The following is a 14,984-nucleotide window of genomic DNA, read 5'->3' as shown; positions in this document are numbered from 1 at the left end:
AATCTTCTTGTAGTTAAATAGACTAATCAATGCCAGAGAAAGAAAGAGTCACCTATGGACTTAATTTATGTAGGTTTTTAATTGCAAAAGACCACCAGCATAGTGACCTAACTTTGTACTTTCATTCTTCTTCATTACATATACTTGAATGTAGGATCTTGTCTTTCTTCCTCAATAGGCTGCATATTATCTGTCCTGGTAACCTTGAGATATTGCGATGCCACATTGTTGTAATTCTTTTCTAGTTATATGGAAAGGTTTGAGGAATGATCAACAATGACTAGTTAACTGTATTCTAAGTTGATGTTAACTTTCATTTGAAGTTGCATATTAATGAGATGCTCCATGCCTATTTAGTTGCATATTAGGTTGAGATTCAATTTAGTATTTAACTACATATTCACTTGATGTTCAATTGCATAGTTAGCTGCATGTTAAGATGATGCTCATTTGCTCATTTAACGACATATTGGGAAGACCATAGAGTCGACCTTGGCACAACATAAGTCAGTCCTTTGTTGTTCTGTGTATGGGCATTATGCTTATAGCTGAAAATGGGTGATGTTACACATTTGTGAAAAACTGTGTTTTTAATATTTATTGCCATTAAGAATTGTGATTCGCTATGAAATTTCGTATGGGCATTCTACTTGTAGTGGAAAATATGTGATGCTACACATTTGTGAAACATTGTGTTTTAAGCTTTATTGATAGAATGATTTGCAACCTGATACAAAAATGGGCGTATCTGTAATTTGCCTATATCTGAAAATCATGTCATGAAAGCTGCTGATGTATGCACCATTATCTCTGTATGTTGGCAATGAAATCTATCTTAAAGGTTGTTGGCACTATTCATACTTAGGAACTATTAAACTAAGTAATTATGAGTCCAGCCAAGTTAAAATCTAATCAAACCTGTAATTCAAGTAAACTATGGTGATGACTTGGGAACACTGCTTATGCCTTGATAAGTAAACAAAGGTTATGATTGGTGCTGGCATATGATTGGCCAAGTCTGGTGCGTGATGGGTCCATAGGGGGCTCCTCGAGTTTATAATGAGACTTCACAAGTAAATTGAAATATAATAATTGTTGTCCGACTGGTTTAAAGGCACCAGGGCTTGTGTGCTTGGCTGGTTTAAAGGCACCAGAGCACTTTGACCGGGTTTATGCAATCAATATGACAAAGGATTGGGACTGTTTTATACAGCTTGGTAAAATGACTAAGGTTGAGAATTCTACTGCTATGGTAGTAAAAAGAAGTTGGGGAAATGCCCCTGTACTTTGGGTAATTTAAATAAATGAAAAGATTAACCCACTCAGATTCGGACTTACCTTGGAGAGGGTAGGTGGTACAAAACTCTGGGGACATGTGTTTAACTGTTTCGAGCTAAAGTGATTCATTGGTCCTCAGTCCTCGGAGTTGGGGGACCCGGACTACCAAATGTGTTCTAGGTGGTAGCTCCATGTTCTTCTGCAGAAGTTAGGGATGCATCCTGTTTTGGTTTTGGCCTTTGGGAGATTCTCTTGGTCACTGGCCGCTCCCTTAGGATTTACAGTTTCGGTTAGAATGTTCGGGTTAATAAAACATCCATTAATAATAAACCCCTGAATGTTCGCTTCCGTTACGGGTGATTCGGCCCGTGTGTACCCGCGGGATAATTAAAGATAAACATTTGAATTAGATCATCGTAGGTATCACATTTGAGTAGGTAGTGACAGATTTACAATTGTATTCATAAACAATTACTTTTGAAATGTGGTCACTTACTTTTAGCATTCAATGAAATCTGTGGTTATGACATATTTAAATGCTGCTAATGATGTTACCTTAGCATGAATTAAATTATTTATCCCTGTGATAGTTGATTTGATCCTATTAGTGTTTATATATTCTAGTTAGAAACTTAAATTGACAATGTGGATTAGTTCAGTCATCTTCATATTCCCATGCTATGCTTAGTATCATACTTTATTGTGTGTAATTAAACAAATCTCGTGCATACTTGTTACTTAGTATGATTGTCAAATTCACAGTAATTACCTACTTAGACAGTTGTAGTTTAATTCGTATAAATTTATCATTTTTCAGGTGAAGAATAGAATAGGGTTTATGAGCGGCTGCAGAATGAGGCTTTGATCGAGACTTTGGATTTACTGTTCCCGGGATAGTTTGAGTTCCTTTTTTATTTATTAGAACATGTCATTAAAACTCTAATGTTATTATTCATTGATAGTGAAATGCCATAAACGTGTTGGCTTGCTCTCTACTGTAATGTTTCGGAATGTTTAACCCCATAATATTATTTTTTTTCGCTGTTATAAAAAAAATCCTCATAAATTTGGGTTAAAATTTTGGGGTGTTATACTAAAACCCAGTTTTTTAACCTGGTTTCCAGCATCATTCAAACAGGGCCTTCATCCATGCCATAAAAAGGGACAATTGTCTGATAATCACCATGTGCTTTTCTACAACTTGTTTGGTGCAAATAATTTTGCTTGTATGTTTGTATTCTTTCTATCATTTATCTTATTTTTATATGTAGCCTCATGATCAGAAGTTTGAGGTTTATATCAATTATCTGCCATGGTCTTTTTGCTTGATATGTATTGGCAAGCATATGGCAGTTGGTTATGAATCTTGCAAACTTCCAGGATTGCTTTTTGAATCTTTACACCTTTTGACTTTCTCATTTCTTTAGGTGGTGAGGTGTTTGATTTTAGTTTTCCTTGTGTGCTGCAGATGGCTATTATAAGGCGTAGTCCAATGGGGCATGGGTGGCTCAGACCTGCAATTGGGGTGCTTGAACTGTCTCAGAGTATAATTCAGGTACTTATTCAGTAATATTTTTGAAATAGTTTAGTTTATCTTCCATCATTAAAGAACATATTTGTTCATGCATTTGCAACTCATGCATCTATTTATTTGTTTTTTCAAGTGCTGCTACTTCAGCATATCCATAGTCAATTTTTCTTCATAACTAATAACTTCAAATTAGCAGATTGTATAGCTATTACTTGTCAAGCTTGAGCCATGTCCTTCTTAGTGCCCCTGTTTTTCGATAATATTTTTGGTATAGCATTAGTACTCGTGGTATTGTTAGGTTGAAAGTTCTATTTATCTAGGCTTTTAATTTGCAATAACATTATTCAATTGTATAATTTTGTGGAGGATTGTGTTTATGCTAAGCTTTTAAGTGTATATTTCAAATCTGTAGTTCTTAGCTGGATTATTCCATGTACAATGATAAAAACCCATTTCCGAATCTCAATCCTGTGACTGGGAGCAGTTTCTTATGTGAAATCTGTCTCCCAGACCCAACCTGATGCATGATGCTCTCATTTAGGTCAGTCTGCTTGGGGATTTCTAACATGTACTTTTGTGGCTGACATAGTATTGCGCGCTTTAAGAGCATAAGAGAACTGCATGTGACTGGACATTCCTGTACTATATTCGTGTCAATGTGAGAATAAACCACTAAAGGATGGCATTATATATGTCCACTGCAGATGTTAGAATGAATGTTTCTGATGGATGTGGTATAAAAAAATGCTTGGCTTCCATGAACACAGTTGGCATGTTGGCATTTATGAATTACATTACTTTAAAGTCTATTTTATCAATTTCACCTTGGAAAAGTTTTGATATGCTAGCAATAAAATCTATTCAATGCATGGTTTATTCTATTCTGAGGTTGCTTGCTTGCTTCATTATAGCAGTTGGCTCCTTAAGACTGATGATTCCTAACATTCTTGGCCTTTGACTTCAAATATAGCATGTTAACCTTTTATGGCAGCTAAATTGGATCTTTTATTCATTCAGGAAAGGATTAACGGCCATTATTAGCATTTGCAAATTTTGAATGCAACAAGCCTTATACTTCAGAAATCATGAAGTGTCTTTATTTACTGAGAATAATCATCTTTTTGGTTATTTCTCTTGTTTCAACATGGTTTTGCATTTCTGTTTTGATGCATCTTACTGTTAAAATATAGTTATGTTGTATATATATATATATATATAGATAGATAGATAGATAGATAGAGAGAGAGAGAGTAATGCTTCGGTGCTCCGGGAGTACCTACTCCCACATACTAGAAATCATGGTTGCAGGTTGTATCTTCTCAACTAAACCTTATGGATGTACTCAATATAAATTATTTGATAGGAATCGATCTTTGGATCATGTTTTTTGGACATAAAAATAGGATTTTTTAATTCATGAAATTTTGATACATTGTGAGCCATTGATTTTTAAAGGTCTGAAAAAACATACATGTATGCTATAATCACATGATCCAAAACTTGTTTTCTGCAAAATAATACTTATAAATCATATCTATATGTCTGATCAACAAAAAAAGTTCAAGAAATTTGAAAATCTAAAGTTTCTATTAGGTGGGAGTAGGTACTTCTGGAGTACCTTATATATATATATATATATATATATATATTTGTGATTGTAATATGTAGTACTCTTTAGGGGTATTTTGGTATTTTGACCCTTATAATAGGATCTGCCCATTAAGGGCAGAACTGGGTTTTTGTATTTCTATCTTTTCATGTGAAACTCCTAACCTAGAACATATGTCAACAACCAATTTCATCTCGGAGAGAATATATCCTCTAGGTGAGTAGGCAACCTCAATTCCTAAACAATATCTCAAAAACCTCAAGTCCGACATGTCAAAAGTTTTCTTTAAAACAGATTTAATTTCAATAACTCCTTTGTCATTTCATGTGATGATCATATCATCAACATATAGAAGAAGAATCAAAATTGTAGTACCTGTTTTCTTGACAAAGAGAGCAGATGCAATCTTTATATAAGAAAGAAATTGTGTAACCATGTTCGAAAATTTGAGAGGCGGAAAAAAGATTTAAGTTTAATTTTGGATTAACCCTTATTTTTGGAACAAGAAATTTTTGAGTCAAGTGTTCCAATACTATTTATTTTCAAAGAGGTTCCATCGGCCGTTGAAACGTAAGATGAAGTAGAATTAGTGCAAACTTCGAAGAGGGCATTCTTATGAGGTGTCATATGAAAGGAAGTATCGGAGCCAAGAATCCACATAGCTCTCGGAGATAAAGAAGATGCAATGGCAGCACCCGAAGTAGAACATGATTTGAGAAGTTGAAGTGCCTTCGATATTTGACTAAGAGTATCTTTAATATCTCCTCAATTTTTGCTTGATTCTTCTTTCTTGGGTGTGATTTTTTCAACGAAAGCGATTTTGCCTTTAAGCTTTGGTCATACTGGTCTAATATGTGTCAGTTCATTACAATAGTGACAAATAACACCCTTCGTATATCCACTATTATTGTTATTTTGTTTTACAAAGTAGAGGGGCTTATAGGCCCTTACATTGGAACCCGACCTAGTAACGGTCAAAACATCATCATTTTTATTGGTCATGCCAAGGCGAGTTTCTTCTTGACATACCTCGGCAAGAGCATCTTCAAGAGGCATAGCCTTGGTTCTATGAAGGAGAGAGGACCTCACTTGTTCAAATTTCAATCTTAGACCATAAAGGAACAAAAAAAGTGTTTCTTCTGAATTTGCTCTCTTCTAATCTCATCATCTTCAGGAGCTACCGATTTTTAGCTCAAGTAGTACCAATTCATCCCAAAGGAGAGACAACAACAACAACTACACCTTCATCCCCAAACAATTGGGGTCGGCGATATGAACCAACAAAGAAAATCATTCTGGGTCTTCCACATGAATCCTTCTCCTCCTCCCAAAGGAGAGACAAGAAACTAAAATAATCTCGGATGCACATGTCCCCCTTGTTTGGTAGATTTAATCTTATCTTGACAAAAATAGTCTAGCAAGATCCTTTTGGGTATACATACTCTTAAGAAAGAACCAAACTTCATTGGCTCTTCCAAATTTAGCAATGTTGGCACATATTTTTATGTCAACATTGTTCATAAACCATACTAAAATTTTAGCATGGTTTCTTTTCCAATGCTCTGCTTTTATTTGATGTTCATTGATAATTTTAACATGATCATCTCTAACAAGAGCTTTCTCAACACCTTTTTCGAGTTTGGTGGGCTTTAAAGATGGTTCAAGAGTAGTGCCCATCACAAATCCCCGAAGTTTCTTTCCTCTAAGGTGATTTTTCATGTCCAAAACCCACATCATGTAGTTGGATCCATTGAGTTTGAAGGAGAGCTCAACTATTGATTCATGCTCCATGACGAAAAAGAGGGTAAAGAGGAAGAGAGAGCAACACATTTTAATCACGAACACACGATCTTCAATCACCACGAGCATGACTTCCAAGGTCAAAAGAACCCAATGGGCTCTAATACCATGTAATGAAATGTGAGATCACAAGAAGTATCTCTAGTCACACAATAATGACACTAATGGGCAAGATACATAGAACCACAAAGTGCTTAAGCACAACAGCAAAAAGAACACAAAAAATAAATGATAACTGTTATTAAAGAATGCTCAAAAGCATAAGAATGGATAGGGGCCAAAGTCCCTTTTTTATACACCAAAGAGGACCAAAGGGGAGCTCCCCAACGGTCACATTTGTGACCATTGAAGGGGATCCCAACAGCTCTATGAAGAGGACAAAAAAGTCCTTGGTCAAAGAAATAAAGAAAATAAAAATATAAAAAAGAAGAATAAAAAAAGTCTCTAGTGGAGCTAATTACATATAACAAAAAGACAATACCACTGAGGGTTATACCATTTTACAACTGTATATATATGCATATATTTTAACAAAATCTTGGTTTTATTCATTATTTTCTTAGTATTGAAGTTGCATATTCACCTCGTGGCTATTTTTTATCACAGAGTAAGTATGCAACCGAGATAATAAAAAGACTTACTAATGAAAAGGGAGTTGATATTCCAGAGGTCATCAATGCCAAGAATAAGAAGGATGATGGAGAACTTGTGAAGGATCTAACACTATATAGACAAATGATTAGAAATCTAACTTATCTTCTATTACTTGACCGGATATTGCTCATGCTATTCTTTATGCTAGTCAATTTCAATATTCTTCTACTACAGTGCATATGAGTGTTGTAACGAAGATTATTAGATATATTAAAAATATTGTTAATTATGGTTTACTTTTGTCATCTTCTCCATTAGAAGTTATTGCACATTTATACTTTGATTGGGGTAGAGATGTGAAAGATCGACACTCAACTATAGGTTTTTGTATCTTTGTAGGTGACTCCTTGATTTTCTGGAAATGCAAGTAACAAAAGATGTCCTTATCTTTTATAGAAGCAGAGTACCAAGCTACAATGACTACTACTTTTGAGCTGGTGTGGTTGAGACAGTTGCTAGATTTTGTTGCGACTATAATGAAATAAGAGGAAACACAATAAAGAACCCAATAAAGGTTAACAAGAACACAAAATAAGTGCACAAGCACTAGTCCACCAAGGAACAATACAATATCCAAGAGAGAGCAATCACAAAAACACTACAAGAGCCACTATGGGACAACACAAATATAAATAAATAAATAAATAAATATATATATATATATATTTCTCTTGGAAATGCTTAGAAAAGCATTGAAGAATACTAAGGGGAAAGCTCCTATTTATAGTACAAAGAAGAGGGAATGGGGGCAGCCCAACTAGCTATTAGGCTAGCCCCCAACAGTCATATTTATGACCGTTGGGAGCAGCCCGACGGCTAGTTGGGCTCCCCCAACAGCCATATTGAATATTAAATAAAAAAACAACAAAAAGAAACATAAAATAAAAAGAAAAACAACCTCTACTAGGTTGTGTAAAATTGTCTATGAAGAGACAATACAAATACAAGCATAAATACTTTATAAAAGAAGTGCACGAAGACACTCTCACAACACTTGAACAAAATACGCAAAAAGCGTAAAAGTAACAAACATGCAATAATGCATGTATTTCATAAAAAAGGAGAAAATGCTTGAGACTCTCAAGCTTAAAGAATTACAAGGGGGAACACCCCTATTTATACAAAGCAAAAGGGTGCAAAGGGGGGGCTCCCAAAGGAGTCGTTGGGGGCCCCCCAACGACTTTATTGGGGGACCCCCAATGCACCTTTATGAAATACAAAAATGAAAAAAATTAAAAATAAAGAAATACAAAATACAAAAATAAATTACAACATATTCTCAAATGGAATATGCGCAAGATTACAAGAATACCCTTTTCGGGTAAGAAAATAAAATATGTATAAATATATATATTTATATATGTAGAGATACATATACATATAATATATTATATGTATATGTATCTCTAAGTATATAAGTATATATATTTATACTTACAACAAGGTTTTGAAGATACATTTTAACACCCCCCCTCAAACTTACGGTGCGATAACCGCAAGTTTGTCAAGAAGGAAATGAAATCTGGGTTCCTTGTAGTTTATGCATTCTGTCAATAAAATTATTATTATGTGTGTTCTCTTGGCCCTTAGTGGCTTTTGTGCTTGAAGCCTTGAACCCATATTTGGGTTGTGTAAGTGACTCTTTTGCCTCTTGTGCATGAACCCTATTGGGTTATGTTTTGCGAGAACATCTTCATTTCACATGACTTTCATGGTCCAATCATATAGGATACAATATTTCCTATTTTGTTCGTGTTGAAAGATGAAACTGTTCCTTTTAATGTGTCTTGTCAGTTGTACACACTTGGTGGTTGATATTGCTTATCCTTTCTAAGTTCTTGATACTACTACTGGATTCTGATACAGGCTGTTCCTCTTAGTGCAAGAAAAGCAGTTGGAGGATTTTCTGAGGGGAATGCTCCCTTTCTGCAGCTGCCACATTTCAGTGAATCAGTGATAAAAAAAATCAGTCGAAAAGTGAGTAGTTCTAATTGCTCGACTTCATAAGATTTACTGAATATATGGGTAAAGTTTGCAGCTGACCTTTTTGTTCTATATGCTTCTCATGCTTCTTTGATACTTGCCAGCCACCTAACTTTGTAATTGGCCTAGAGACTCGATTAACCCAAAAATTGGATGACGGTAGTGAATAACAGAAGCGACCTGTTTTGTTCAGTTTGTTAAGAAACTTCTTCAAGTTGTTCCAAGTTGCAGTGTAGTGTGTGCCAACTCGATGTTTGCTGCACACATTTTAACCGGTCATGATACTCCTATATTTGAGCTATTCTACAAAAGTCCAAAATTTATGTATTGATTACACAAGTCAAGTTTGGTTAATATATTTTTCATGGATCACTCAGGCATTCAGCAAGAAATTTGTGGGTCCTAATTGAAATTCTACTAGCTATCCATCATAGGCATGAGAACTAAATTGATTCTTCAAGTAAACCTGATAAGATTTGTCTGCTCTTATTTACCTGATGAGAAAATATATTAGATTTCATGTGATACAAAAATGGTTTGTGAATAAATTTGGTAGAAGTCCCTTCCTTTTGAGTGTGATGGTACAGTGGCTGTTTATAAAGCTGCAGTTTAATGCAACATCCATCTCAAAAATGGACTCACCTATATGGCAGAAAATGTTGGTTGCATTGCCATATTTGCAGCATTGCCATATGAAGTAATGAGGTATGCAGCATGCCACATAAGTGATGAAGTTGATTGGACAACAGAAAAAGGAAAAGCTCGGTAGTTCTTGAGTTGGTCCTTTTCTTCCTGCTACAGTAGAAAAGTTAATGCTTCACAGTTTTTTTATCACATGTCCTTTATTTATTTTATTTCTTTTTTACTCTTAAATTTGCATGTTATATAACTTATCTGTGTTATGATTTTCTGCATTAGCTCTTCCTCCATTTCCTATTTCTTATACACATCCTGACAAATGCAGAAACTTTTTGTAGGAATTAGGAAATTCTCTTATTTTATACAATTATAAATTCATTTGTAGTATAGTTCAGAATTATCAGTCTTTGATGCCACTCCAAAATCAACTTCTTGTGGGGCTTTCAACATGTACTTGTGCTTTGACGACTATGCTTCTAGCTCAATTTCTGGGCACCACCTCTTTTTTTCTTTTGGTATGGCAAAAATTGTGCAAGAAACAGTCTGTGGAGTGCTCTCTACTAAATTTTTCACTAGTAGGAGACTGCTTAAGGAATCTGTACAAATTGTTCTAGTGAGTACTCCTTGAGTTTGGGGAGTAGATCAGGTCCAGTGAACCTTGGATCAATTACCATCTAGGATATCATGGTTGCTGTTCAGTCTTGCAATGAATGACATCCAATGCGTTGAGATATGAGTCCCTCTTCCATGGATGTGGCCTGCATGGTTTTGTGATAATGTTCATGCTCCAGATAGCTGCATGACATAGCTGTGGTATGAATTGCATGGTTGCAATGTTGCATTCATGCCATAGTGTGTATGATGCTATTCAATTGCTAAGATGATTAACAACACCAGGGCACTTTTTTTTATTTACATAGGCAATTCAAGGGGTAAACCCCATGGGATTCTAACTGAGACCCCTTGGTTATGATAGTGCAACTAACTGTGCCAGCTATCTCATTCAGGATTCCTTGACCCCTCTTTGCTGTGAGCTAAAGTATGACACATGCACACCAACACGCATACCCACACACATATTATGTAGCTTTATAGGATTTTGGAGGAAAACATAGAAAATATATAACATTAAACAAAATATATTGTATATAGTATATAATTATGGACAACTGGTGCATTACCAAGAGATATGAGTTCATACATTAGCATGTATGCGTGTCTGTGTGGTTTTGAAGATAAAGTAGAGAATATATATATATATATATATATATATAACATAAGAAAAAATATACATCATAATAGGCAACCAGAGGCGTAGCTGGGGGGGGGGGGGGGCAGGACTGGGCTGCCTCCCGAAACAGTTAAAAAAAAACATTTTTTTTTAAAAGCCCAGTCCTAGCCCAGCCCTGATTCCATATGAAATAGATTTTTATCCATTTTTTGTAGCCCAGTCCTAGCCCAGCCCAGCCCTGACTGCAGCAAATAGTTTGATTTGTCCATATGAAATAGATTTTTATTAATAATTGCAGCCATTTTTTATTTTATCTCAAAAAAAAAATTTTGGGGCCGCTGCCCCCGAACCCCCGACTATCACACCAAATATTTTTTTTTTGCTACACCCCTGTTTGCCGCACCCCCCCCCCCCCCCCTCACATGAATCCTAGCTACGCCACTGTAGGCAACTACACGTACCATTGCCCAGAGATATACCAGCACCTGCATGGGTATGCCAGCCATTTCGAATATTTACATATATCTTTTAGCTATTTTGGCCATTTTCAGTGGTTAATTCTTTTTCAATTGTGCTCTCTGTTTGTCTTCCTTTTTTATGGGTGACTTCATCCTTTATTACGAGAGGATTGTGTTGGGAGCATTCTCCCAAAGATATGAACAAGGAAAAAGAAAAGGCAAGAACAAACTCAAAGAAAGCATGTTTGATCGTCATAGAGGTGGTCAAAATATGTAGATTGTGTTTTAAGGTCATGGCGAACAAACCATGACCTACCAGCTGATCTCACAATATTTCCTGTTTTCATGATTTTTCTTGCATGTTTTATTACCATGGTCATGCATGCCAAAAATTATTCAAATTCTCAGTTTTGCATAATGGGTCAAGTTCATTGCTAGGGTCTGTTTTGACTACCTGTACAACCTTGTGTTCTACTGCTGTCCATGTTTGCAGAAGGTCCGATCATTCCAGGAGCTACAAGAGATGTCACCAGAGGAACGTTCTGAGCTTTTGACTCAGATTGCTGGATTCTCTGATGAAGAAGCTAGAGATGTGGAGGCTGTGCTTAATATGATGCCGTCGCTGACAATTGACATCACATGCGTGACAGAGGGTGAAGAAGGTGGCATACAAGAGGGTGATGTTGTCACTATGCATGCATGGATCTCCCTCAAACGAGGGAATGGCCTCACTGCTGCACTCCCTCACTGCCCATATTTCCCATCCCACAAGGATGAGAACTATTGGTTGTTCATTGCTGATTCTGCCTCGAATGAGTTGTGGATTTCTCAGAAAGTGAGTTTTATGGATGAGACAACTGCTATAGTTGCTGCATCAAGTGCCATAGAGGAGTCAAAAGAAGGATCGGGTGCAAACAGGAGGGAGATAAGGTTGGCCATCCGGGAAGCAGTTGAGAAAGTCAAAAGTGGTTCAAGGTTGGTGATGGGCCAGTTTCAGGCACCTGCTGAAGGAACTTACAACTTGACAGCCTATTGCATGTGTGATTCATGGATCGGGTGTGACAAGAAAACAAACATTAAGTTGAAGGTACTGAAACGGAAGCATGCAGGGACTAAGGTTGGCGCAGTGGTTGAAGAGGGAGCTGCTACTGAAGATGGGATAGAGGAAGAAGAGGAGGTGGATGAAGGATATGATGATTATGAAAGCGAGTATAGTGATGACGGTGAGGAGGAACAAACCAAGAAAGGGAATGGCAAGCTACAGAATGGTGATGCACACGGCAACAGTGGTTCAAGCTCGGAAGGTTTGGGAACCGACGAGGAGTGAAGCCGTTAGTTTTCTGAGCCTGGTCATGTAGTCTTCTTGAGCTTTTTATTATATTTTTCATGTTTTCTGCTCCTTTATCTTTTATCTTCTCCCTTTTCTTTTTTTGCTTAAATGTAACAGTACAGTCAAAATCTTGCATTTTCATAATAAAATGGATCATACTACAGCTGACACTTCTTCCACAATCATCTCTGCATTGTTTATTTTTAAAACTGAGTTTACTCCCGCTTATAGTTTTACATTTGCGGCTGCCTTCTGTAGAAAAGTAACTCAACTTTTATCATTTCACAAGTTCCCACTTCAGAAAAGAATGAATTCTTATAATAAGTAGGGCTGTTTGACAGATCGGGTATATTACCCATTAGGGTGTTACCCAAACCCGCCCAAATAATAAACTACTGGATTCAGGTCTGGGGTTTTGTTGGGTCAAGAAAATGAAATCGTAAACCTGGATGCATATAATTTCAAAACCTTGTATTCACCAAAAATACATATAAAACCCGGATCAACCCAGGTCAGGTCTGGATATTCTATAGATGGCCCAAACCTGACCCACATATTACTCAGGTCAAATTCTGAATAGTATGCAAGTTGGCATTTTTCTATGTCCATGCCCTGGTATTCAGGTTAGGTTTGGGCTGGTACCCGATACAGATCCAATCCACTGACAGCTCTACCCATGAAGAATGATGTAACCGTTCTAAATTTCTTGACCGCCTTTTGTTTTTTGGTGCATTGCTGAAACTTGGTCGATGATATGCACAAAGCCTCATGGAATCCTAGAGTTGGTGATTGATGGTGATGAAATATTGGATGAGGATCTTTTCACATATGCTATTACATCATGAAATCAAATGTTACCGAGGGAAAGTGATCGTACTGTACAGAAAAAAGTCATGTTTCTCGAAATGCTCCATAATTTTTGAAATACGCCCCATATCCAAAATTATAAATAGTCAACATCCTTGGGACCTTTTTACCCTTTGCATTTGCGAAACTCACGAAGTTCACGCAATATATTACTCCACTTGTCAAGTATCACAAACTCCCACTTAAAAGGATGTTCGTATGTTTTTTTTTGGACATCATGAAGTTTGCATATTCATATTTGTGAACATCTTGTTAAACTCAAACCTCGAAACTTCACAAATACCTAAGTTTGCATATATAATACGAAATTTGCATAAAAAAGTGCAAACTTCATGTTAAATTGAACCTCATAACCTCTCAAATATTGTACTTAATCCATATATGACTCACCAAATTCACATGAAAATATTTGTGAACCTTATGTTAAACTAAAATTTATAACTTTACAAATATTGGACTAAAGTCATATATATGATACTAAATTCATGAGATACTGTCGAACCTCCTTTTAGTAACAAAAAGATCCACAAATATTTGGCATGCGAACCTGCGTAATTTCCCATACTTGCCAAATAATATATAAACTCATTTTTGTTCAAATTTTTTTTCGTTTGTGTATGAAAAAATCATATTTTTCCTGTAGAACTCCCAACATTGTTCATCTCCATGTGCAATGAAGCTAGGGTGTTTTTTGGCATTGTATTCCGAAAATGTTTCGGTATCAGCATTCTCATCGACTTTCTTGGTTAGGTCGAAAGGTGAGTTTCATACAAACAATGTATATATACATATTGTTTTATTGCACTTAAAAAAAAAATCTTTTTTTTATAGATATGATCATTTAATAGCCTCATGCTTATTTGTATTTGGTGATTGTTGTTGATGTTTTTCGTATGTTTTCTTGTGTTTTATTTAATATTTGTCGCTAGATTTAGTGTTTATGATTTTTTTCATTGATATATATTTGTTTGTGTAGCAGATAATTTATGTTCATTTGCTTGTACTTTAGTTAATATTCATTATTTTGTGTTGGTGTAATGGGTCTAGGGTTCACTGTGCACAAACATTGAATAGGGAATAGTTGATTTTAAGAGCGGTTGTTATAGATAGTTATATTAATTGAATGTATGGAGTGTATATGAATGAACTTTTCTCACATGCTATTTTTATTAGATGAATGATATATTTTTTTAATTGGTGTAGGCAGTTAATAATGGCCTCTGAAAGGTTAAAGTATACCATTTTAGTATTGATTTTCTTACTTAGAGTTTTATATTAATCTCAAAAAATAATAGCTATAAAAAATCTATGGCTTTGATATCTCGTAAAATCGGATGTGACAAGTCAATGTCCTCTAGTATATTTATTCTCTAAACATAGATAGTCAACATATATAAATAATTGTGTTGGATGATGATGATGTATAATCAATGTTATTTTTTGGTGGCATTTACTTAGTTGCTCGCGAAGCTAAAAAAGAAGTTGTTGCTTGCGAAGTTAAATAAAAAATAGTTAATGAATTGAGACACCATTTATCAAGCTCAGTCATTTGGTGATCATCTAACTGTCCCAAATATTGAGGTCAGGCATGTGGAGGGCATGCA

The 14,984-nt window shown here is 35.7% G+C and overlaps 1 protein-coding gene across 1 annotated transcript in view; it reads left to right on the top strand.

Moving 5' to 3' along the window:
- LOC149842561 (dnaJ protein ERDJ2-like) overlaps positions 1-12,673 on the top strand; it is a 64,889-nt gene extending 52,216 nt beyond the window's left edge. Inside the window, exons 9-11 of the mRNA XM_089999285.1 lie at positions 2,747-2,833; positions 8,739-8,849; positions 11,677-12,673. Coding sequence (XP_089855411.1) covers positions 2,747-2,833; positions 8,739-8,849; positions 11,677-12,510 — 1,032 coding nt within the window. The 3' untranslated portion in view covers positions 12,511-12,673. The remainder of the gene's footprint in view (positions 1-2,746; positions 2,834-8,738; positions 8,850-11,676) is intronic.
- Positions 12,674-14,984: the final 2,311 nt, after the last annotated feature.

The sequence above is a fragment of the Nuphar pumila genome, chromosome 3 (assembly GCF_984573655.1).
Source record: "Nuphar pumila chromosome 3, dmNupPumi1.hap1.1, whole genome shotgun sequence".
In the NCBI taxonomy this organism is placed as follows: Eukaryota; Viridiplantae; Streptophyta; class Magnoliopsida; order Nymphaeales; family Nymphaeaceae; genus Nuphar; species Nuphar pumila.
Note: the sequence above shows the minus strand (reverse complement) of the source record. Positions and strands in the feature narration are given on the sequence as shown.